Source organism: Trichoderma gamsii (genome assembly GCF_001481775.2).
Source record: "Trichoderma gamsii strain T6085 chromosome Unknown Scaffold_19.2, whole genome shotgun sequence".
Lineage (NCBI taxonomy): Eukaryota > Fungi > Ascomycota > Sordariomycetes > Hypocreales > Hypocreaceae > Trichoderma > Trichoderma gamsii.
The window spans coordinates 303,567-328,728 of NW_020171356.1; the positions used below are offsets into that span (position 1 = coordinate 303,567).

Below are 25,162 nucleotides of genomic sequence, written 5' to 3' on the forward strand. Positions count from 1 at the left end.
CATAATAAACTTTAAAAAAAAAAAACGAACGTTGAAAAGAGAAAACCGTTCCGACATTCCGACATTATACGTGTGTCGCTTCCCATCTAGTAGTAGTAGTAGTAGTAGTAGTAGTAATACTTTTGTGTATCCCCTTCCCCGTATCTCCACAAACTCCGTATGAATGACAAAAAGAAGGCAAAAATAAAGCCGAAAATGTAGACCAGGCAGCAGGCGCTCCAGGTACAGGGATTAGGTCATGGGTTGGGCGAGGGTCGAGTCAAACAAGCCCAGGCCGGGAAAAACACCAGGGCTCAAGGGAAAAAATCCCACCTCGAGTCCGTAATCCCGGTAGCCAAGAAGAGAGAATTCAAGGAAGTGGGGTATCTTCACAAAAAATGTTGTCGCACGGATGTTGTTGCCGGCAGCGGCGGCTGCTGGTTCCTGAGAGGCTGAGATGACAGATGGTGGTTTTCCAAGGGTTTTCCAAAGGTTGTTCCAAATGGGTTTCCAAGGAAGTTTCCAAATGATGCTGTCCAATTGTAAATGCATCTGGTTTGTTAAGCCCAAAGCAAGGCCATCTGTTTAATAAGATGTACAGAGGAAGGAGTGGAAGCGAGGTGTAAATGATTTATAGAGAGAGCAAGTTATTTTTTAGTGCAGCTGTTTCATGACAGCACGCCGTGCTTCTTGAGCACCTTTTGCAGGGACTCGGGGCCAAAGTGTTCGTCATCTGGCATCATCTCAATAATGCCAGTGAGGTTGGCAAAGAGGTCGCCCTGGTTTCGGTAGGCCAGGATGGCAGGCACGGCAGCATTGTCGAATTCAATGTCTTCGTAGTGGACCTTGACGAAATGAACCGACGGGTTTGCCTTGACCAAGGGCATCAGCACTGATTCGATTGCTGATGAAACTTCGCTCTGGACAAGTAGTATTAGAATGCGGTTCGCGTACACAGTCGAGTAGAATGAGCTCTTACCTCGTGATCATAGACAAAGACAACAACAGTAGTATCTCTGTTCACCTTCTCGATGGCGTCCAGATAGCCGAGGGCATCCACCTCGTCCATGCGGCCGTAGATGCGGGTGCTGGGGCTTGTCCGTCTGGCCCGGACGGATTGTCCGGACTCGTTCTCAAGCTCTTGCCTCCGCGCTTCCCGCCACAGGCTCAGGAACTCCTCTTCGTCCTCGTCATCACCGCCGCTGAATATGGCCTCTTCGCTCTCGCTCTCGCTCTTGTTGCTGCGTGGGGAGCCAAAGACGCTCTTGCGAACGGACTGCGCGCGAGCCCTCCACTTTGTCTTGCGGGCAGATTCATAGCTTCTGGCGTCGGCAATGACGCCCTTGACACCGGTAGAGCGGCCGGTGTCAAAAGACACGGGCGGCAGCTTGAACTCGGTAGCGGCGGTAGGCATTCTCATTGCCTCTTCGATCCTGGCGTTGCGGTATTGTTCTTCTTCAGAGAGATCAGATCCGTGCTCGGAGTCGGCGTCGTCACGATCTTCAGGGTGGACAGTTTCACGATGGGCGTTATTGGCGACAAGCTTGTCGAATTCGTCTTGGGCTTCAGTGGTCATGATGGGCTAGAAGGGGCTCGTCTCACGAGCGGGAGGCGTTGGGTAGTTATATAGATGGACAGAAAAGCGGTGTTGAGGTGTCGTTGTAGTTGCAAGCTCCAGCTAGCAGACAATGCGAGGTGTGCAGGAAGAGATGTTTTGTCAAGAGAGCCCAAGATGTGTGAGGAGGGGGCGTGTGGGCTGTCGTTTATGCCGTCGACTGGCTTCGGGCAGCGCGTTTCTAGAAGAAGCGGAGCTGGGCAGCAAGGGTGTGAGACAATTGAGCTGGTGAAGCCTCTGCTCTGTTGAATTCTGTATTGGGCTGCGGTGGGTTTCGCGCGCGATTGGCACCAGGGACGAGGGACGCTCGGATCGAGAGACTGAAGAGGGCAAAATCGTCGGCGAGAGCGAGAGAGAGTTGGCGGGATGGCAAACGGGGGCCCCTGGAGAAGTCGCACGCCCCCCTTTTTTGATGCGTCAAGCCGTTTCAGCAGGCAGATCAGAGCATGTCAACGGCCAGGGGGAGGCTTGAGGACAGGCGGTAGTTTCAAGAGCGACGAAAAAAGATGACGGGCTGGAGACGATGCGAGCTCGTGATTGGCGGGAGCTGGAGATGGTGGGTAAAAGATGGACAGGCCCCAAAGCGGCGCGCGGGGCTGTGGCGCAAGATGAGGTACGTCGTCGAGATACAATGGGCCGGCTTCACGTTATATTGTGGCTTTGCTGGTTACAGTGGACGTGGTTTCTGCAGCATCAGATCAGATCCGATCACCGCTGCTGACGCAACGCAGCGACTTTCGCTCTGGAGCTGATGCCAATCTCTGCTGATCAGCTGAAGGCAGTTAATATCCATGAAGCACTGACTACTATCCAGCCGCATTGCCTGATGCTACGTCGCTACCTGCACCAGCAGTATTCGTACTAGCACAAGACTCATATTCCTACCTCGCTAACAAGTCACAGACAATGCTATGCTACGCGTGGAAACGTCGATACGACGTCGACGAGGCTGAAGCCCGGTCCAAACGCCCATAATTTGAGCCCAGGGGTCGTGGCCTTGTTCTTTGCTTTGGGCCGTAATGCGGTCATGCCAGTGGGCGAGTGTAAGTGGCGCCAGCAAAGCAGGACAGGACGGCTGCATGGACAGCAATGAATCCAATGGTCCTGCTGCGGACCCCAGAACTGACTGCTCAGCTTTTCAATTTCGTCTCTTCAATTCCATTTCGGGCCAGGCCCCAAACAAGGACACAAAGACAGCAAAAGCTGGGGTGATGGGCCTGTGTGGTTCCTCTGCCTCGGACCACCGACGCTAGCAAAACCGAGCGACTGATGGCTGAGCCCTTGCTTGACACGCCTCAGCTCGAGTTCACGACCACACGAGTAATATGTCATTTTGCCCAGGCGACAGCGGCTCTTGTCAACGCCCACAGAGTCACACACGTGGTGACAGGCCGGATCTGTGACAAGCCTGCTCCACCATCATTGCACCCAGGGAGATGACAATTCTCCGCTCGATTCATGCAGCCCAGGTGCGGCTGATTGGATGCGCCGTTTGGAAGCGCCTGGCCCTCTCCCCGCAATGGCGAGCTCTGTTAATATTCTACACATCACTTTCTATTCATAGGGCAGGACGAGAAGCATTGCCAATATCAAGTGTGCCGGGCGTCGGGTTGGGCCGACCTTTATGCGCATTGTCTAGATGATTCGTTGGTGTCCAATTACTGTAAGGCGTGTTCAGGTCGGCTAGACGAAAGGAAAAATCGTAAAAGGTTTCAATTGCCGACCAGCCCTATCTCGCAAAGAAGACGGTGAAGAGAGGGCACCCCCCAGTCCTTGGCTCGGAGCTTTACACGACGACACATGGCAGTGTGGCTGACGTGGACGAGTCGGGATGAGGGCATCGTGAGCAGTGCACGGCGATGCTTCCTTTCTAGAAGGGTAAGCTGATGGCCACGCAGCAGGATGCCGAAGGCCTGGTCATTCTCTGAGCAGGCAGTGCTGTCTCTTTCGTTTAGCTACCTTGTCTTTGCTACAGAATCAATGACAGAACAGCCTCCAAGAGCCGACATCCGAACTTCGTACTCGCGTCTCAGTGCCCGTCTCAGTCTCGTCCGGTCTGTCTTCACCGCCATCTCCATGTCCATCTCCAAAGCCGTTCATCCCACTGCCGAGCCCGGTTCCAGTCCCAGCCCCAGTCCCAGCCCTAGCAGTGGTATTAGCAGTTCTCGGCAATACAGCCGTGCCAGGCGAGACGACAAGGTGAAGAGGGAATCAAATCACGGCGTCTCATCTGACATGCTTAATCCATGGTGTGCACAGACCATCCCGCATCAGGCATGGCCAATTCATGCTGCTTGTTTCAGGAGCTGTTTCATCCTTCCTGCGTGCAGATCGGGAAAATGGGAAGAATAGAGCAGGCCTGCTTTATATTAAACCACCCTTGTATGTGCGATTCCTTGTCTGCTGGGTGCGCACGGCAATTCTTTGCGGGCCTGCCATTGGCTCAGGTTGGATTACGGCCTTGTCTTTCAACAAATTACCAGATGAATAGTAAGCCAGAATAATTGAAGCGATGTGGCGCAGATTGCCAAGTCCTGCGTTATCTGAAGAGACGGCCAGCAAACAATGTGTACATGTAATTACTGAATGGTAAGATTTTGCGATTGGGAGAGCCGGATACGAGATGCCTTGCGGCTGAGCGACACGCCGATGATGACGAGTATCTGGGAATGCGATTGAATACACGTATATCAGATAACGCGTTGGCCAAGTATTTACACATCGTGTCATGCTGGTTCTATTTTTACATTGAAACTCTTTCTCTCAATACTTGGGTTCGCAAATCGGCGACTACTGTGGTGTAGGTGCAAACACCCGTCTGCGTTACATCCTCTTGGTTGCTGCCACCCTACCTTTATGCAATCATTTTATTCTCAGTCTAATTCCTTTGCTAGTCATATTATTCAGATGCCTAGTAGCATTTAGCCTCTTCCTTCTCGAAGACCCTTGTGGTTCTAGACCTCTCCGCAATCCCCCCATCATGACACCACCAGTAACACACAAGCAAACAGGCATGATATGCAAGTGCTGCGTCCCGAACATTCCTGGTTCTTTTTCTTTTTCTAGAAACCCGAAATAGAAGCAGATTTTGAAAGAAAACCCGGAACATGGCATGACCGATTGGCTTGATTCACTCTCACTGCCGGGGTTGCCGCGCCACCGTCTCCAGAACGGCGTCTCGAGTCAAAACTTACACGGGCCATGTACGGGTTCTTCCATCTCTCCACCGTTACAGCTGCCAGAAGCCGCTGGCTTTTTTACTCTTGATGACGAAGGATACTGTCACGGATGACGCTATCGTTTTTAGAAAGCCATTCTGTTATTATTCATGATACTTTAGGACTGTTTCATCATTGTGAAGTTCTAAATAAAACACAGGCCATGCGCTAACAAGAATATTATAAAATCGCATTCCACACGTCTGTCAACATGCATGTAGTAGCACTTTATTGTGTCCACATTTCCATTGTACTTCCAAGGGAGATGAATAAGCTTAACAAGCTTATTACTATAGTAGAAACCGAAATAAGTGTCCGGTTTTCATTATAATGAAAGTCATTCCGCACGGATCATTTATGTGGCGTAGTGTGGCTTGTACAGTGTAAACGTCGAAATGCTATGTACACTATTAATCTGGACCTAACCTTATCCAGCAATAGATTCTGGGTTCTGTTGGCCAGAAGTTGAATCGTGATCTTTTCCTCAGGGCATGGGTATCATATTGCATAACTTATTCTATAATTACATAAGCAAATCTAGAACCAGAAGTGAAATTGAACCAAATTGTACTTTTGACTAGCCAACGAACACAACGCACATCCAGCGTATTCGGATAATCGCTTGCATGATTTGCCAAGTGTCATCGGACAGCCATGCAGCTATTGGTATTCGCTATCTTACTATGGGAGCTGGGGAAATGAAGAGATCTTGTTATAGTCTTTGCAAATGTATATTATAAGTATATTTCTCTTTGCTTTATTTCCACTTAACATCAGTACTAGCGCAATAAGGGACTGGACCATGCGTCCAGCGTGGATTCGCAGAACTATTCTCATATTGAATAATAGGAGAGAGAATAGTATGGGTATTTCCCCATGGTGTCTCTGAAAAGGTTACCATATATCCATCTCTTCTCAATATATCCGAATGTTGCTTCCAAGAGGCCATTAAGATGAGCAGCAACTCTTCCACATGGAGCTCAGGCGTCATGGGTTGAAACTGGTATTTTTCTTGGATCTTATTGACAATCTCTGGATGATATAGCCCAACCTCTTCGTCCAACTGTGCTGTATCTATAGCCGTAAGCGCAACGGTAGCATGGTAAGACCCTCCATGCTTTGCGCGGTCACGGAGTGCTAACAGTATGTCGATAACTCCAACAGCACCGCAAAGCATGTCGGCGACAGGTAGAGGGGGGAGTACACTAACTCCCTCTTCAAATCCATAAGCTTTTCCGCAGACATAAGAACAGCCGGATGCAGCATCGGCGATATGTTGGAAGCCAGGTCGCTCAGAATAGTAGCCATCCGGGCCGTAGCAGTTTAAGTCAAGATAAACAACTCCCTTACCACGTTTGTTGGCCATCTGAAGGACTTCATTCAGGCCAAATCCCTTACGTTCCAAAGAACGCAGGCGAAAAGCTTGGATAATAACGTCGGCATCCTGTATAAGATCTTGTAACTTCTTCTTATCTTCTTCAACCGAGATGTCAAGAGCAAGATTACGCTTTCCAGCAGTTAGAGTTACACTTAAAGCCTGTTATAAAGGAGTCAAATCGTTAGTAATATTTCATGGATGTTCTGAAATGGGATATTTTCTGACCTGTAAGTCTGGCAGATTTGGACTTTGGACCTTAATCACATCTGCACCGAGAGAAGCTAAAGCTGTTCCTAATGCTGGCCCGGCAATGACTCTGGAAAGCTCTATGACCTTGATTCCGGCTAAAGGACGTTTGTCCTCTGACTTTGGAAATGGAACTGGTGGCAAGTCTGATGTTGAAACCACTTGTCGATAGTTAATCATGGGATGCGCAGCAAGACTCTTGCCCATGGTCGTGTTCTTCCACTGTTCCGGTGTGTAGCATGTCTGTCCACAGAAACCATACTCCATGTTTTTTTGATCAAGTTCAGCAGCCGAGTATTTCACCATCTCTGATTTGATGAGTTCGTAAGCCTCATTGTTAGAAGAGACTGCTGCATCTGGGTCCAGCCCGTACGCCCTAAGGAATGCAGGTGGATTTAAGCTGCTCAGAATCTGATACCAGACGTGGGGATCACGTGTTGGATATAGAGACCAAGAACGATAATGCATTGCGTTCTTATGAAAGATGCCCTTGTCCAAATCCGCTCCAGCTTTCAATAGTATACCTTGCTGCTGGATTTCTTTTAGATTCTTACCATCAATGAACACAAGCCCTGGTGTAGCCGGGTAGAGCCCCGACTTATCAACGTCGATAATGACATTTCCAGCCTCGAAGTCCTTCAAGAGACAGATTTCTTTCCCAACGATGCCGATCATGGCCTGGCAGACAGCTGACTGTGATATCTCTTAGCAACCAATTACGCGATGTGCAGTTAAAGAACTTACCAGGGCTTGAGATTTGAGCGGACCCGGTATAATGGGAAGGTCTCCACCATGGAACTCAACGCTGTCTAAAAGTGAAGCGTTGTTGGTGAAGCCAGGCGTAACTCTCGCGAAGAACTTTAGCAAACGATGGCATTCAGCGGGTAGAGGAGTGAAAAAGGCGTCGGTAAAAGTGCCTGGGCCATAGACGTTCTTGAGGATGTTGTTGGTCGCCATTTCTCTGGATACAGCTTATATTGCTTGAAGCAGGTGAAATATTGGAAAACAGGTTCAGAGTAAGCTCTTGATTCTTATTACTTCCCAGAACGTGAGAACACTGGGCTTTTATACATCAGAGATGTACGTACCAACGCCGCTTCTAATAACACCATATCAAACAACACTTGATGCGGGTCAAAATACGTCCCCCAATATATTACGATCTCCACTAATATTGTTGCCGTACCGATACACCACTTCCATAGAACAGCTCATGCGCTAATAAAACCGCTCCGGACTGACCGGGAAATTATAGAGTGTAAGAGTAGTAAGTTGCAGCACAGTAATTCGGAGAGTCATGTGAATAACGTTATTTTGAACTAGCCATGAGATTCGAGGCCATCATCCTTGCTCCAAGATGGGACCACGCATATCAACATCGGCAGGTGCTACAATTCGGCAGTCGAGAGCCGCCGAGGATAGTGAACCCAACTGCCCTCGGCAGGAGGGTAACTGAGGTCGCACATTCCTACCGAGGCAATAATAAAAGAAAAAAATAAGAAAAAATAAGAGATGAATTGAGCAGCAGTCTTGAGTATTGGCGACTGGAAAGCTTGATTGATGTTAATTACTTACTTTTGATAACTAATATGTACTCCGTAGTGGTACGTTAGATAGCTTTTGTCTTAGGAAATTATACCAACTGTCTTCATAACTAACGTATTGGTGACGCCGACGGCATGTGGATCCAGCCTCGGTGCCGGGGCGGGTCTTGAATATTTAGCGCTATCGCCTACTTATGTGCAGCAGGCTAAGCAAAGAACATTGAAAGCAGTCGGGTGTCTAAATCACCACCCTAACCAGTGTTGGGAGCAGATCTGAGTGGATCCTACCCGAGGCAGCCTTGGGTGGATACTCGGAACAGAGTAGAAGCTCCTTAGTTTTACTCCCGATTAATCACTCGAATGAGAAAGTAGTATAGGTATCTCCTTTTGAAGTTGATGTCATGGCTTTCTATTGCGCATTAGGTTATAGATTTCGGCTGTTACGGACTTTAGCTAAAACATGTGAATTGGCGCTAGTCTTGCTGATAGATACATTTTTCCATCGCATCCGCTTTTGTAAATCCTTAATAAGAACAACATCACGGCAAAATAGCTTACAACTACTTACTAGATATATTTTTTAATTATTTATATCATCTATAATTTAAGGGGGGTTGCATTTCCTAAACTAGTTATCTCCAATTACTATCTTACTTCTAGAAAACACCCAATAAGGAGTTTATAAATCTGTTATATGGTATATCTAAGTCCATAGCAAATCGGTACGGCGTTAGAATCAATGCAGAAGACGACTGGCTCACTGCTTTTGTCTTGGAACCCAAGTTTATCTAGACTGATACCAGTAATGCAGCTGCGCAGCTATTTGGCATCAGTGAAGCTCCCACCATAATTAAAGAATCTCGGAGTGGCTTATTCAAAGTTATTACAGCGGCCACAAAAGGGAAATACGGTCGTAAGATTATGTTGTATACTGGAGAAGTTCTAGAGTTTCAATCACACATGTACTGGAAGAAGGAATGTCCTAGAAATAGCAATCACACCAGACTTAGAATAATTCAGAATTAGAGGAACGCAAGCAATCTTCAATATATACCGTCTATAGCAAACAAGGTCGACGCACAATCTATGACGAAATAGATTTGAAGAGATAAAGCAATGCAGTTGACTATATTATCACTACAGTGCTCAATATATAACATATTGGTTCAATGCTAGTAATATATTATTACACAACTTCTCAACAGAGCTACTTGGTTCAGAACGTTCATGTTTCTTAAGCGTTACAGTATCACAAAATACAGACTTTCATAGCTATGGCATAAGCTCTGACAACACCTGAATCACAAAACATAATAAAATTCTTGTTAGGTTACTTCCAGAGTATCGATCGAATGTATCAGCTATATTTAGAGCCACAGCTACCATTGGGTATAAATCAGGTTGGGTATTAGTAATGCGGTTTTTTATAGATATGAGCCAGTTAAGATAAGAACTACATTGTTTCTGTTACGTTCCAACACAGTTGATCCTATATAATAGCTGGTACCTGTCAGAATAATTGGTACCAATGCGATTATTAGCATAATCATTTGGGCGGTTGGAAATATATATACATATATACATATATATGTACGGCGTGCCGGGTAGTGAAGTCCTCAGGAAACGGCACTTCTATCCCAAAGCGAACGAAACTATTATGACTGCCCCCACAACAGTACATAACGATCAGAGGAAGCTCGCACTGTACTAGCCACAGTTTCACAAAAGTGGTCCGTGCGGAGAGAAGCTATACATTGAAAAAAGCTGACAGTCATTTCGGCCCTTACTGTAGTCGTTCATTTCTTCAACTCTAGTTGTCACTGAACTTCCCGCATCATGCCACTAGAGACGCCATGGTGATTAAGGGTCCATTGTCAGCGGCTAACCTGCAGCCATTTACAAACGTTGCAAAATACAATCTCCACAGCAGCATCAGTTAGAAATTTAGAAGAAAAAAATCCGATCTGTTAATATTCTTTTTATGCCATTGAATCATATCCCATACGCAAGCAATTCGATGACATAAGTAGTCTCCTATTAATAGCGGCAGAGTTGACATGAATGACATAAAACGGAATTTAGGCCGGCTTTACCCTTCTCCTCTGCAAAGAACTTCATTCATTCTTATTTATAGACTCGCTCATTGTTGACAAGTGGTGAATCTACCTCGATGCTATTAGGTCCTATATATAGGCACATGTTACTCGAGAAGCATAAAAAGGGCCGCTGCATCCCCTCCAGCCGATCGCACTCTTTTCCCGCTTAGGAACCAGAAAACACCCAAGTTTTCTGTATATTCTCCGCAACTGCTACATTTACCTCATGCAACATATCAAAAGCAAAATTGGCATACCGCAAAATGACTTAGACAAAAGTAAAGAGGATGTTGTCGATATTCTCCCGTTCATAATATGCCTCTTCTACTACCTTCAAACAATAGCACGACGCGAAATTTGTTCTTGGCTGGAGTGCCACCCCAAACTAGCATGCCTTATTTATGTGCTCTATATCTTGTGCTCCTTTGTATACAAGTATTACCTGTCCCGGAATAGGAACGCTGCAAAGAAGGACGATGAAGAAAATGTCATCGGCCTTGCTAAACTATATGGTTGCTGAATTCCTTCCAACGGGCAGTCTCCTTCTCTTGCCTCTTCAGTACATGAAGATTGCAAACCTCGTTTTCTGTGTCCTCCAAGCAAACGCGACGATAAAGCAGGACAGCGTTTTCTTGTAGCGAGGATTCAATAACTTTTTGATATTTTTGCCAAGAATAAGGCCGTAGGTACGTCTGATCTGGAATGTTATTGCATTTGTAGAAGATGGGGATATATAGATACAAAGGGATTTATCTCCTTAATGCAGTGAATAAAGTAACATATTGTATCAAAAAAGAGCAACTAAAAAATACAAAACGCAATTTTACCTATCACAGAATGCAAAACAAAAGAAAATTTGAAATGACAAGGTAGAAAAGAAGAAAAAGAAGAAGAAAAAGAAAACCAGACGAAGCCTCCTCTCAAGGTATTGCATCCCTTCCAACAAACTCATTCCAAAGCACCCATCAACGCGAACAACACATCTCTCTCTTGCGTTGTCTTGTTCTCTCGCGTCTCTCTCTTCTCATTGTATATGTGCTTTTGCATCCTCTTTCTTTGCATATACCTAGTCATAATTTATATATATTCCAGAAATAGAGGAGCTCAAAAGAGTAAAGAAAAAGTAAAAAGCGGCCCGGTCTTGTTGAATCATCGTACTGTATTATCTGGAAGCTTTTTGAACTTGTGCTCCTCCTTTGTTATAAAACCAACTAAAAACCCACCAACATCCCATTTCCCTTCGCTATAATCCTCCCTTCCCCTTCTTCCAAGTAAAATCCTTCCGCCTCCCCCCCCTCTCTCTCTCTCGTCTTTACTCTCCAGGATCTTTTCTTTTCTTTTTGGGTTCTCATGAGCTCTGTTATTATGCGTTGTCCTTCTAAGAAAAAAGAAAACAAAACAAACAAGTAAACTCGCTCGACCGCGGCATATTAAAAAGTTGGAGAAAAACACCGCAGAAGCAGAGCCAGAGAACACATAGACACAGAAAAAAAAAATCTGGAGGACAATAGAAGAAGAAGAATAAAAAAACCATCAAGTAATACACCCCGCCCGTCGCCAACGACCCAGAAGCTTATCGGGAAAATGAAAAAAACGCAGAAACTTGTGCAAGTAATTTTTGGGGGATCAGAGGCGGGAAACGGAAAAAAAAAAGTCAAAAAGAAAAACAAAATAGTGAGAGATCAAGGGAACTTGGGGAAGCAAAAGGTATCAAGTCGGCTGGTTTTCCTTTTTTCCCGACTGCCTGCCGAAAGAAGTGGGTTGAGATGCCTCCACGAAACATGGAAGTGCTGCTCATGCATCGGCCAAAAAAATAAATAGATAATGATAAAAAGTAAATGGTGTAAAAGTAGGGCACGTTTCGTCACTTCGTCCTGCGTACGCCAGTATTCGCAAGCCTGATATGCGTGTGGTCGGGTGTCCGAAATTGGCGGGTAATATAGTCGTTGAATGCGGATGGTTGATGAAGTCATGGGAGAGACTTGAATCGGCATATGCGTGAAAGCCCGTCTGTGTCATAGATTAGGCATTTTAGTAGGCCCAAACCTTGAGCTGTAGAAGGAGTTAGCGGTCAATCTCGAAGACAACTGTATTGTTGAAACATACCAGAGAGTCCCATGAACCTGTGCACAAGCTGATGCCGTCGTTGCTCACGCCCAAGCAGCTCACACGGTTCTCGTGGCCCACCAGTGAGCCAACCTTTTCGCCTCGTGTAATATCCCAGACCTAGTTGTGGAAAGTCAGCACCAGATGCATCATTATTAATCCCAAGCGTGGCTTACCTTGCACTCAAAGTCGTCATAACCAGCGAAGAGCAGACGTCCAGAGACAGATGTGGCGACGGATGTGATACCGCAGAGAATGGATTCAGACTAGGTTGACACGTTAGCATATCTGATCATAATTCTTCTCTCAACTCCCTATTGAAGTTTTTTTTTTTTTTTTTAAAAGGCGGTAAGCTTGACATACTCCATAGAGGTTCAGTTCACGATCGGCACGGATATCAAATAGTCGGCAGGTGGCATCGTCGGATCCAGTGACGAAAGAGTGGCCATCGGGGAAGAACTGGATGGCGTTGATGTCGGATTCGTGGCCGGCAAAAGTCTGGACCGCCTTCCCGGCACGAATATCCCAGAGCTTGGCGAACGCGTCGCAGGCACCGGAAATAAAGGTGTTCTGGTTGGTGGGATTCAAGCTGATGCTCATGACATCGCCGAGATGGTCGGCAAACTCGGTGACCTTTTGGCCCGTCTCAATGTCCCATTTCATGCAGGTCATGTCACCGGACGAGGTGAGGATGCTGCGGTCGTTGATGAATCGACAGCAAGAGAGATAGCCGGCGTGGCCGGATAGTTCCCTGGCCACCCGCGTAGGGCCGTCGCGCTGCTGGTTCAAGTTGTAGATGGAGCAGATGTTGTCGAGACCACCGCAGGCGACAAAGTTGCCGCTGGGGGCGTAGGCGCAGGTCATGACCCATGATGATCGCAGGGGAATAGCGTGGACTTTGTTGGTGGTGTAGGCGTCCCAGATGATGAGCTTTCCGTCCTGCGAGGCGGAAACGAGGTGTCGTCGGTCAGTGGACCAGTGCATGGCGTAGATCTTGGCCAGATGGCCCTTGAGCGTTCGCTTCGACCGCATGAGCTGGTTCTTGGGGATGGACTCGTGAGCCTGCTGGGCGACAGCCCGGACTAAGATCGAGAGCGTTAGCAACTGCGGCAACTTTTGTTCTTTCGAGTTTTACGCATGGTGAGACAAATTCGCAGCCACCCGCCATGGCGATTGCACAGCCAGCGAAAACCCTAGAGAAACTACGCAGAGAGGACTCAAAACATACGTGTGGTATCGGCCAGCTCATCCTTCTTTCGCTTGATCCTGTCCTTCAGCGTCTCGGCCTCGCGACGCGCTTGCTGGATGCGCGCCTGCATCGCCTCGGGCGACACATCGTTGGGCTGCGAATTCATGGCGGCGGGTTCGAGCGTGAGCGGGCGAAAAAAAAAGGGCAGTCGAGCAGCAGGCGAAGGCGATTCTCTCTGCACGGAGTGTTGGCGGATTCGCTCGTCGGGGGGGAATTGAATTGACGAACTTGGGATTGTGGAGAGCGGAGGGAGAGGAGAAGAAAGAATGCGCTGGGCTTTGGGGGTTTGGGGGGAAGAGAACTGAACTGAGCTACAGCAACGTTAGCTCCTATCCCAGGGGGTTGGGCTAGCTTGGCTGGGGCCCGGCTGTCTGGGGGCGGATGATGGGAAATTGACGGTGGGCTGCCAGGCCCTGAGCAGAAGGGTAGGGGAGCAGCGCTGAAGGGTCGCTAGCGAGGCCAACGCGCGGTGGGCTCTGAGGCGCTGGAATCGGCTGCTTCTAGGGCCGGGTCGAGCTGGCGCTACTCTGCGCTATCCTGCGCTACAGATGCTGCGTGCAACTCGACGTTTGGCGGGCACTTTAGCCAAAAGTGCCCGTGGACCTGATGGTGCCTTGAGGCTAGATTGCAGCCATGATGCCGCGATAGGCATCTATGTACGCACTCTACTAAGCTGTGAGCGAGCGCGCGCGCATCCACCGCGGTCCCCTTTTTTTCCCATTTCGCAGCTGCTGCATATCGCAACTGATAGACGCTGCGGACCACCCACTACTGCTACAGCGCAGGCTGCGCTACGGCTAACGGCTGCGCTGCGCTTATGCTGCAACGGGAAAAGGACGTGCGGAATAACTGCATTCTGCCATCAGTCGGCTGTACCTGTACCTTTGTCCATCTCGCGCGCGGGTCGAGGTACAAGGAGGGGCCCCAGCTTTGCAACAGCGCAAACGCAGAGATGCGCTCTTGGCTCTGCATCATTCGTGTTTTACTGCCTCTGTTTCGTGTTTCTTTGTACGAGCTCAGCCCTCGCCTTCAGCTTGTTAGCATTTCTAATCGCCTCACGTCCCGCGGTTCTGGTTTCCGGGATTTCGGGCACAAGGCGGAGCGCTTGTAGGTGTGAGTACAAATTGCGGTACATTTGGAGTACTACTCGTATATATCAGCTCAGCGATGAGATATATCTCAACTTAGACGCATATGCTATTGAGTTGGTGCATTCGCGCTTTGATATTGCCAATTCCCATGCCTTCTGCTCTGTCATGAATCCTGACGAGTCTGTCCAGTCTCGTCTACGGCCGCATGAGACCAGATTCACATGAGAGAAAAGATACAGCGGCAGCACTGTCTGTATTGGCAACACCAACAAGCACTCCCAATATGGTTATTACATCAGGGGCAAGGAGAGGAGGCCGGTGGAGTCTCGCTCCTCGCCAAAAGAACATTTTCTGCTTCTCTTTTCGCTTCTGCATTGCGACCAGGGTGCGCTTTGAATTACCTCCTCGAGCAAGTACTGGCTACTTCCGACGCTGTACCAGGTACGAGCAGGGAATAATTCGCTAGTTCCGTGCACGAAAGACCTTTGGGGCCAGATTCAAATCTTGCCGTCCATTTCTGGGACTGGTGTTGCTTCAATTCCTTTTTTTCACGCACCTTTTTCTGCGTCGTTGCTTTTTCTCTCACCATCTGCCGCACGATCTGCACTCAGCCAGGCCCGATGCTACTGTACTGCAAAATTCGATCAATCGGCCAACAGCCCGGCCAATTACCAAATCTCGCGTTGAGTGGGAATTGCGTCGGTTTGGTTCCTGGCCAAAAGGGCCCGGCCAGCTTCAACACTCCACTGACGCCCGTTGACGCCACTGGCCGGTAGCCCTGCAGCTTTAACCCCTGATGAGATTAGTCGCTGAGCACGGAAGATGGGCTCCGTCGAATGCTTCTGATACGGTTGCGAGTAATATTCGCCAGCAGCGCGGAGTGATTGGCCTCTGGCCTGCCTTTTCTCCTGGGCGGGATGCAATGCAGAGGGTGCTAAATCTGTGGTGGTTTGAATGCCTACCGTGAGATGTAGCACCAATGGCCGGGCGAGGCTTCGAATCCTCCAGCAATCAGCGTGCAGGCGCTTCTTCTCCTGCGAGGCGCACAAGGCAGATACCCGCGATGCCTCAATCCTTCTACAGTAACGCTGCTGCTGCGTCTTTCTGCCTGGGCGAGTAGCAGCAACAGGAAACGGCTGGAATTGAACCGCAGGCCCAGGACTGGCCAAGCCAAGAGACGCAATTTACGATGCCTGCACGGTGACCCGCTTCTTCCTCCGAGCCCACCTTCTAAGAGCAGGTTTGGCCCCGGCCCATTACCAAGACGGTTTGCTTTTGCACTCGATCCCGGCCGTGGGCAAGCAGTCATTCGACTTGGATGGATCTGCCTTGGCTCTTGCTGCGAGTAATTTGCAAGCAAGCTGTACTTGAAGCTTAGCAGTCTTGTGTTGACGACGAGAGGCACCCTGATACACAGCGGGCTAGCAACTCACTATCCGAAGCTGTGCGCGCGATAGCACAGAGAGAGACGGGGGGATTTCAGGCTAGTGACTCAGCTCTGCCTTGGAAATCCCAGAACACCGGATATTGCCAGGCCAGAGGATGGACGACGCGGATGTGAGCGAGGCCCTCCAGGATGCCGTGTGGATGATGCCAGCGTAACGGCCACACTGTGCTCCAACAGCGGGAGGCAGCTTGTCGGGAGCTTGCATTTGTCACCGTGGATGAGAGCGCTTGGGCGGCTGCTTGCTGCGCAGGTATCTGCTTCGTAATACCTGCACGAAGAGCTATTCATACAAGTTGGACCCAGAGGCTGTGCTAGTTTATACGTGTATGCGGAAAACCCAGTCTTATTCCGCAGGCGAGCAGATCTACCCAACTAGTTCTCCTAACAAGAGACTAACAGAGCTTGCCGAGACATGATTTACACATCAAATATGCTCCCGCCATCTGTCATCATGGACAGCAGACCTATTAGTAACTGCCGCTTTATGCTTCTCAACTTATAATCTCTCGCTTGAATCTGACAGCTTACCTACCTACAGTATAGCTGCTCATATGTCTTACTTGCATTTCGACTTCTACTTGGAGCTGTTCTCGTACTAAGCGGGCATGGTCTCTCTTCCAGGGTACGCCTCTCGGCACATTTTCTCACGCTTCCGTATTATGCCTCTATCCCAATGGAGCAGTTCGCAGCAGATGATCTCGATGTATAAAGTATGGTCTGGATTAACCCTGCGCTACTAGTCATATAAGACGGGAACTTAGTATAACCGTCATTTGCGAATTGCTTGTACGCGAGAGCTTGTCCAGACGCCTTCTCATGAGCAGTTGGCTATAAAGCCCCATACTCGATACCACGTCAGGTCTCCCATCGGTGAAAGCCAAAGGCGAATTAGAGGAACAAAGCGCTACATGGCGATAGAAATAGTGCCACTACCTGGAAGCTGCTAATGCACATACACTCACCGGGAATGGCTCCCCGAATCGGTACCTGCGTGAGGCTTTTTCAAGGGGGGATATCCACAAGTGACTGAGTGAAGCGATGAGACGAAAAATGATAGCGGCATGCTGTTTTACAGTACACACATCCATCTTGGAATATATAGTATTAGCCTTTTTTCATCTTGCATTGATATGCTACGAATGGTGTGGGTGCTGCTATAGACAACATTGAAATCTCATATATGATATCACGATCCCCCTAAGATTTAGCTGCGTTCAGTGTGCTGCTACACCCCTTAGCAAAGCGAATCAACCGAGGAATGACTAACGAGCTTCTACATCAAGCTAGCTCAAACCCAAGGGACACATCGTTGAGACTTCAAAATCATATATAAATCTTGTAGTACTTCCATTTCTTCATCATTGCATTAATAAGACTGCCCAAACGCTATCCCGGCAAGGATTTTCACGAAGCACACCCATCTTCTCTCTACATATTTCGTTTCCTTCTCTTTCGAGTACATGTATTCTATTCAACATTAAGCTCTTTTTCCATGTCTAGTCTCATTAATTGGCCTCTGCCCACTGCTTGAACCACTCCAAAGCCTCAGGGTTGGCCACGCTGGCATTCGTCTTGACCGCCATGCCTGAAAGGATCTGCTTCACAGCAACTTCGATTCTATAAAAGATTCACGAATTAGCATTTCTTATCTTGACTTGTTTCTGAGGAGAGAGAGAAGAGAAGACTACTGACTTTTTACCGTTCCCCGTCTTGGGCACGCCGCCTCCGCATTCTTCCACCACACCCGGGACGTGACGCGGGCTGAGCTCGCTCTTAATCTTCTGCTTGATCCTGTTTCTCAAATCATCGTCGAACTTGTGCTCCGGCGTCGTGACCACAAAGAGACACACTGTCTCGTCAGTGTCCGTGGCCCGTCGGCGGCCCACGCAGACAGCATCTTCCACCTCGGCGGCGAAGAACCGAATCAAGATGTTGTAAATCTCGGCTGAGCCAAATCTCACACCAGCAGGCTTCAGGACACCATCAGATCGTCCCAGCATGAGAAGACCGCCCGTCTTGGCATCGGGAATCTTGACAAAGTCGCCGTGATGCCATACCGCACCCTTGACCCCACAGACATCCTCAAAACGCTCAAAGTAGGCGGCCTTGTACTTGTCGTTGCCAGTGGCGCCGAAGAAAGTCAGGGGCTGGCAGGGGAAAGGCTTGACGCAGACCAGATCACCCGGCTCTCCTGCGGGCACTTCTTCTCCGGTGACAGAGTCGACAACTCTGATGGCCATACCGAGGCCGGCGCACTGGATTTCGCCAACACGTACGGGAAGTAGAGGACAAGAGGCACCGAAAAGGGAGATGATGTCGGTGCCGCCAGTGATGGAGCCGAGATTAATGTTCTTGGGGAAGGCTTCGTAAACGAATGAAAAGGTGGATGGAGGCAGTGGTGATGCAGTGGAGTAGATGGCTTCAAGATGAGACAAATCAATGCTGGGATCGCGAATAGGATAGACGCTGTTGGCCTCCAAGGCCGTGAGGTAGGCCGCTGAGGTGCCGAAATGAGTGACCTTGAGATCCGACAGCACGCGAGGAAGAGACATGTACCCGTTGGGTCGGAAGGGCGATCCCGAGTACAGAATCAGCTTGGCTCCAGCAGCAAGCGCTCCGATGCTCCAGTGCCACATCATCCAGGAAGTAGTTGTGTAGTAGAGCATGCTCGACGCAGGGGTCAATGAGCAGTGCAGCACGTGCTCCTTCTTGTGCTGGATGAGCGTTCCCAGGGCCGTGTGGACAATGGCCTTGGGAAGTCCAGTAGTCCCGCTGGAGTAGAGGATGTAGAGTGGATGTGATGGCGACAGCTGCTCGAATTTGAGATTCTCTGAAGATGCGCTGGCGAGGAACGCTTGGTATTCAATAGCCTTGACGCCGTGAGCCTCAATGTCTTCGATGCCAAGCTCGCCCTTGATATTGTTGATGACGACAACCTGCTCCAAGCCCATCTTGCTGAGCTCCGCGACAATGTCATTTGTCTTGGATGTGCTTGACCACTCCTTGCCATTGTAAACGGTGCCGTTGTCTGCGAATAGGACACGAGGTCCAATCTGGCTCAATCGATCCAAGACGGCAGAGACGCCACTATCAGGGCTGATACCCGTCCATATCGCGCCTATAGAAGCGGCAGCCAGCATTGCAACCACAGCCTCTACATGGTTGGATACGTAACCGGCGACAATATCGTGGGGCTTTAGCCCGGCAGCGCGCAAAGCATTGGCGCATTGGCGGACAGCCTCGCGCAGTTCACCCCAGGTAGTTGAGCGCAAATCGCCTGGAAGCTCGGTGGTGGTGATGATAGCGGTGGAGTTGGGATCGAGAGGCTCTGCAGTGGGAGGAAATAGGAGGTTCTCGGCAAAGTTGAGGAGGGAGTCGGAGAAGAAGTCGGGGCGAGGGAACATGGGCGCATTCGGTGGTAGAACCTGTTCCAAAGAAGAAGAGACACCGGTTAGTGGACATATCTTATGGCTGGTAATTGTCAATATTGTCTGGGGCTACAACGCACCGAAGAATACGGCTTGGAGCTGACGATGCCGACAAACTGCCACACCTCGTCCCAGAACTGGGCGACGTTGTCGACGGACCACTTGTACAGGTCCGGGTATCCATTGAGACGCAGATTGTGCTTCTGGTTCACCGTCTGGAGAAACTTCCACATGGGCGTGGACGCAGGGTCTGGATGTCTCCAGAGCTCCTTTGCCGGCGCGACGCCAGGAACGGTGTCGATGCGATCGATAGACTCCCCCATGGTGTATATGCCGCGAATAGCCCGTGAAGCCGAGTATGAAGAAGAATGGAAGAGAAGAAAAAGCGAAAGCGAAAGAGAGACTCAGGGAAATCGATTGGTGTCCTTTTTCGTATATCTGCCTCTCCCACAACGGAAATTCAATATTATCAAATAGTTTACTCAGATTCAGGGACCAAAAATTGGTTGGGGTTCATCGCTGACGGCACTTGGCCCAATGCCGAATCGGCTTCGATTGCGCACCTCCATCTTAGCCGTTACAACCCGCGGACAACCCTCGGGACTAAATTGAGGTGGTGAGGAAGAAAGGCTGCGGCTGTTGCTTTCGAGAGGATTGTGGCTAGAGGCTGTGGCTGGAGGCCGAGGCAGGAAGCGGCGACTAACCAAGAACAATAATGTGGCTGAGCAGGAGATAGCGAGCTGCTGATGTGGCTGGTGCTACTGGATTGAGTTTTTTGACGAGCGAAGCGAAGGCTTGAGCATGTGATGGCTTTAAGATGGAATTACTGCATAGCACCATTTGCCTGTAAGCTTTGATCTAGCGAAATGCAGAAGTGCCGAGGACAACAGAGGTGGCTATTGTCAAATCACCTCTTTTTGTGTCATTATTTGAGCGAGGCTAGGACCTTTGCGTTTACAAGATACAGAATATAGACTCGCACTACTGTAGGTAGCAGCTCGGCATTTACTGCTCAGGTAGAGGATTCATCCTCATCAAAGCACATGGCCAAGAGCTCGCAACAAAAGCAACTCTCCACACCATCTCTACGGCTACGCGTACACGATAGCTTCGAGTGCGGAGGAGCAATTCCGTGTATTCCGCATGGTTGCACTTTTGCTGTGCTGGCACGAGATACTACATCCAGTAGCAGTGAGACACTTGCCCCCACTGTCTGGAGTGGGATGGGCTGTTCGTGTACAAGGCCCTTGCGTCTATTTAAAATGAAGAAAGGATCGCCGATGTCAGAGCCAACCCCGAAAAGTTAAAAACGAAGAGGCAAATTAGACAAGAGGATAAAAAAAGAGGCCCAGTTCCCTATCTCGTTCGTGTGATTATTGCCAGCAAGAGAAATGGATAGCATAGTAGTTTGGAGGCATATATACAATCTACTTATACACCCAATGATGTACGCCCGGCTTCCTCGGAGAGTTTCCAGCTACAACGAGCCCGCTCAGCTGGCAATAGTTTGTAGTGGCTGCCAACAGCTCGCAGCTCAGAGCTCTCAGCCCTTTCCTTTCCCGCTACCAGCGCCGCCCCCTTTCCGAGCGATAGAGAGGGCTGCGAAATGTCATCACGCGGGTGCCCCCTTGCAGATCTCAACGTCGTGCGACGAGCGCTGCCAGAGCTCTACAGTTGCTGTATTTGCAGAAGTTGTTGTATCTGTGTACTGTCAATAGTATTTGTTGCTGTATTACTGCCGGCCGCTGCTTGTTCACGCCCGAATACTACTGTACACACGTACCGAGTTGCATCATTGTCGGCGCAGCCCATTTATCATCTGAATATCATTGACTCGCAGCATGAGCATGATGGCTTCTCCTTGCCGTGATGCCGATGAATGGCAACTCCCGGCTTCACAAACCTGCAATTGCAGCATCTTGACGAGCACTACATCGCTCGAATGACCTCATCTTAAGCAATGCACGAAGCAATGCCGGAGAAGGCTCGCGGTTCGATGCTCTGGTCAGCCCCGGGGGATCCGATGCCATAACCGATAACCTGCTGGCCCACGTCTGCCGAGAAACATGAGGTGCTGGAGCTGGCTGGTACCCGCTGGTAGAACCACCGGTGCATCGGTACTTGCAGCGGGCGTCGCCGCGTTGCATCCGACCCATCAGGCGCCCAGAAATCGACCTGAAGGCGCCTGTTCACAGCTGTAGACAACGCAAAAAGGCCCAAATTAAGAGCCCCATGGCCCAGGCTAGGCGCCCACTTTTGCTGGGCAGAGCCCCCCCTGTCTGGCCGCTCCTGAATTCCGACTTGGCTGATTTTGACCGACCCGACGACGCTACGCTCTTGGCCGCAGCGCGCCGCAGTTCCGTAGCCCCAGTGTTTTGGCAGCAGCGAGAAAAAAGAAGCAGAACTGAAGCGAGGGAAAAAAGGTGTTGATGGAGCTGGTGGGAAAAAAAACCAGACAGCGGTACAGCTCTAGTAGCGTAGCTTATGATTGCCTGTTTTTGAGCCCTCCCGCTGCCGCCGTGGCCCTGTACTGCGCTGCCGCCGTCTCATTGGCCCGCTGCCAGGACCCCCTTTCGCCAATTCATCTTACCTTATCGTCCAGCCCAGCCGAAACATCCCCCCCAGAGGCCAAAAACCTACCTTCTTCAACCTGCGTTGCTGCCATCGTGGACCTTTTTTAATTCTTTGTCTCCCCCCTCGCGTGGTCTCCTGGTGCTCTCAATCTCGGATCTCCACTGCAGCATTGGCCTGTCACGACATCGTTGCGCCGACATCCAGGGCTGTGCTGACCCCCAAGCGTCGATCGATTCGATTCGAGCCGAGTCAAACAAGAGCCTGTCGCTACCAACGGCGAGAGACTCAGCAGCAGCAGCATCGTCGGCGTCGTTTTCAGACTGGTGAGTTCCGCATTGCGTTTGATATTCTGCGTGTGTGCTTTTAAACCCCAACCCTCAACCCAGCCAGAAGAAACCCACCTCTTGATGTCAATGAGGCTTTGGGCCATTCCACCTCTTGTCACCCATTCTCCCCCTCTCCTGTGGACTTGCAGTACCTATACCAGCAATTGTCCACTGCTGAAAGCTTGTTTGGGGCTTCATCAAGACACTTTGCCTGCTGCGGACGTCTAAAGCTGGTGGCGCTGCTAAGCAAGGCTTAAAAGCGTATGTGGCCACACCGCACCGCGCCGGAACTTTGGGCTCGTCGCGGTCGCTGCCGAAGCACTGCAGAGAAAAATTAAACAAAAATTAAAAACACGAACCAAAAGCTTCCTCTGCCCCCAGTTTACGTCCACGATACGCTTGCATCATCACCGAGATCTTGTTTTGCTCCTATTGGCCACTCAAGCTAACCAGCCTCGATTTTTTTTCCCTCTCCACCAGACGCCTCGTCCCAGATAGCCTTGTTCTGGGCCTGCCGACCTTTCCATCCAACTACGCGAGTTGGATCTGCTCGGTTAAAACTTCGTGGAGATCATGCCGCGACGGCTCGCAAACCCCTTCTCCTCTACCCAGTCTGCTATGTCAGCATCCGAGAAGACTGGCGAAAGACGTCTCTCGTCCTCCAAGACCAACCGACTGAGCCAGCTCTTCTCCTCCAGCCCAAAGTCCAAGGACCAGTCACCACTCGCCGCCATGCCGCAGAGCCAGATGAACACCATCTCGCCGTCGACGGTGTCGCTGCCCACCATTTCGCTGTCGACGGCGACCGGCGAGCCCAACAGCATCGAGCCAACCAAGATGCTGTTCAAGCCGCAATCGGCCGAGGAGCAAGAGCAGCGACGACTCGCCGAGTCTCAATTTGGCCCCCTGCTTGATCCGGCCCACCGCTATGTCAGCCAGTCCAATGGCGAGGAGTTCAAGGAGCCGATTGAGGATATGCCTCCGTACTTCTATCTCCTGACCACCTACCTGAGCTATCTCTTCTTGATCATGATGGGCCATTGTCGCGATTATTTTGGCAAGCGTTTTGGAGATAAAAAGCGCTACGACCCCCTCAAAGTGCGAAACGGGTTCGCCCCTCTCACTGATGATTTCGACAGCTTCTACACTCGTCGGCTGAAGGGTCGTTTGGATGACTGCTTTGCTCGCCCTACTTTCGGCGTTCCCGGTCGTTACATTACTCTCAAGGAACGTACGGCAGACAGGCTTAACCGCAACTACCACTACACTGGAAACCACGTCGAGACACTCAATGTGAGCTCCTACAACTACCTCGGCTTTGCTCAATCGCAGGGCCCCTGTGCCGATGCTGTCGATGAATGTGTCAAGAAGTACGGTGTTACCGCTGCAAGCCCGCGTGGCGATAGCGGCACTTCCGACCTGGCCCTCGAAGTTGAACGCGAAGTTGCAACCTTTGTCGGAAAGCCAGAGGCCATGGTCTTCTCTATGGGTTACGTTACCAACTCCAGTACCTTCCCCGCTCTCGTGTCAAAGGGCTGCCTGATTGTCTCTGACGAACTGAACCATGCCTCCATTCGTGTCGGTGCTCGTCTCAGTGGCGCTGTTATCCAGTCTTTCAAGCACAACGACGTGGCCGCCCTGGAGCGCGTTCTTCGTGAAGCCATCTCCCAGGGCCAGCCAAGGACTCACCGCCCCTGGAAGAAGATTCTCGTCGTTGTTGAAGGTCTCTATTCTATGGAAGGCACTATGGTTAATCTGCCGGCAATTGTGGCTCTCAAGCGCAAGTACAAGTTCTACCTGTACGTTGACGAGGCTCACTCCATTGGTGCCCTGGGACCCCGTGGCCGTGGTGTCTGTGATTACTTTGGTATTGATCCCTCCGAGGTTGACATCCTCATGGGCACCCTGACCAAGTCCTTTGGCGCCAACGGAGGCTACATTGCGGCAGAGAAGCACATCATTGACAAGCTCCGTGCCACCAACGTCTGCTCAATCTATGGCGAAGCCCCTTCTCCTTTTGTCCTCATGCAGATTCTTACCTCGATCAAGCTGATTAACGGCGATATTTCCCCTGGCCAGGGCGAGGAGCGTCTCCAGCGAATTGCCTTCAACTCTCGCTATCTTCGCCTTGGACTTAAGCGTCTTGGCCTCATCGTTGCTGGCTCTGATGATTCTCCCATTATCCCCGTTCTGCTGTACAACCCTGGAAAGATGCCTGCCTTTAGCCGCGAAATGCTCAAGCGCAACATCTCTGTTGTCGTCGTTGGTTACCCGGCTACCCCGCTCATCAGCTCGCGTGCCCGTTTCTGCATCTCTGCCGCTCACAACAAGGATGACCTTGACCGCATGATCAGAGCTTGCGACGAGGTCGGCGAATTGCTTCAGCTCAAGTTCTCTTCAGGCATTGCTGGCGGCTTGGAGCCGCTGCCTGCTGGTGTAGCACCAGAAAACGAGGCTGAGTGGAGGAGGGCCAACAATGTCGCCATCAAGCCTCCTCGATGGGATGTTGAAGAGGTCATTCGACGAGGTGCCATCGATTGCAAGCTTCCTCTGCGATAAACGCCACATACAATTTTTTTTATACTGTCAACTGTTTTTTAATTATTAGTGAGCAGTTCATGCTGTCTCTTCTCTGGTTACAGGAAGAAGAAATTACATAGAACGGGTAAAAAACCAAACTATGGCCGGTGTTTGAGGCGTCAAGTGTTTAGCTATTCATGGGAGATTTACACACATACAACACATTGTTTAAAGAAGGAAAGAAGGAAAGAAAGAAAGAAAGAAAGAAAGAAAAAACACACAAAACGTATAATAATGTTCGACTAATGGGGCTTTATGGTCATCCAGAGTATTACGATTATCTCT

The 25,162-nt window shown here is 49.9% G+C and overlaps 5 protein-coding genes across 5 annotated transcripts; 1 reads left to right on the top strand and 4 right to left on the bottom strand.

Moving 5' to 3' along the window:
* Positions 1-647: 647 nt before the first annotated feature.
* TGAM01_v205893 (hypothetical protein) lies at positions 648-1,555 on the bottom strand (the record flags this gene model as incomplete). Its single annotated transcript, XM_018803014.1, has 2 exons — positions 648-899; positions 959-1,555. 2 exons carry the CDS (start codon positions 1,553-1,555, stop codon positions 648-650), a joined length of 849 nt encoding a protein of 282 aa, XP_018663780.1.
* Positions 1,556-5,569: 4,014 nt separating this feature from the next.
* On the bottom strand, positions 5,570-7,393 carry TGAM01_v205894 (hypothetical protein; the record flags this gene model as incomplete). The annotated part of the gene is made up of 3 exons (XM_024549747.1): positions 5,570-6,349; positions 6,416-7,129; positions 7,181-7,393. The coding sequence occupies 3 exons, from the start codon at positions 7,391-7,393 to the stop codon at positions 5,570-5,572; spliced, it is 1,707 nt and encodes a 568-aa protein (XP_024405506.1).
* A 4,714-nt stretch (positions 7,394-12,107) lies between these two features.
* TGAM01_v205895 (WD domain-containing protein) lies at positions 12,108-13,537 on the bottom strand (the record flags this gene model as incomplete). Its single annotated transcript, XM_018803012.1, has 5 exons — positions 12,108-12,128; positions 12,183-12,302; positions 12,359-12,448; positions 12,546-13,264; positions 13,411-13,537. 5 exons carry the CDS (start codon positions 13,535-13,537, stop codon positions 12,108-12,110), a joined length of 1,077 nt encoding a protein of 358 aa, XP_018663778.1.
* A 3,937-nt stretch (positions 13,538-17,474) lies between these two features.
* On the bottom strand, positions 17,475-19,720 carry TGAM01_v205896 (acetoacetate-CoA ligase; the record flags this gene model as incomplete). Its single annotated transcript, XM_018803011.1, has 3 exons — positions 17,475-17,586; positions 17,662-19,394; positions 19,478-19,720. 3 exons carry the CDS (start codon positions 19,718-19,720, stop codon positions 17,475-17,477), a joined length of 2,088 nt encoding a protein of 695 aa, XP_018663777.1.
* A 3,150-nt stretch (positions 19,721-22,870) lies between these two features.
* TGAM01_v205897 (serine palmitoyltransferase) lies at positions 22,871-24,856 on the top strand (the record flags this gene model as incomplete). Its single annotated transcript, XM_018803010.1, has 1 exon — positions 22,871-24,856. One exon carries the CDS (start codon positions 22,871-22,873, stop codon positions 24,854-24,856), a length of 1,986 nt encoding a protein of 661 aa, XP_018663776.1.
* Positions 24,857-25,162: the final 306 nt, after the last annotated feature.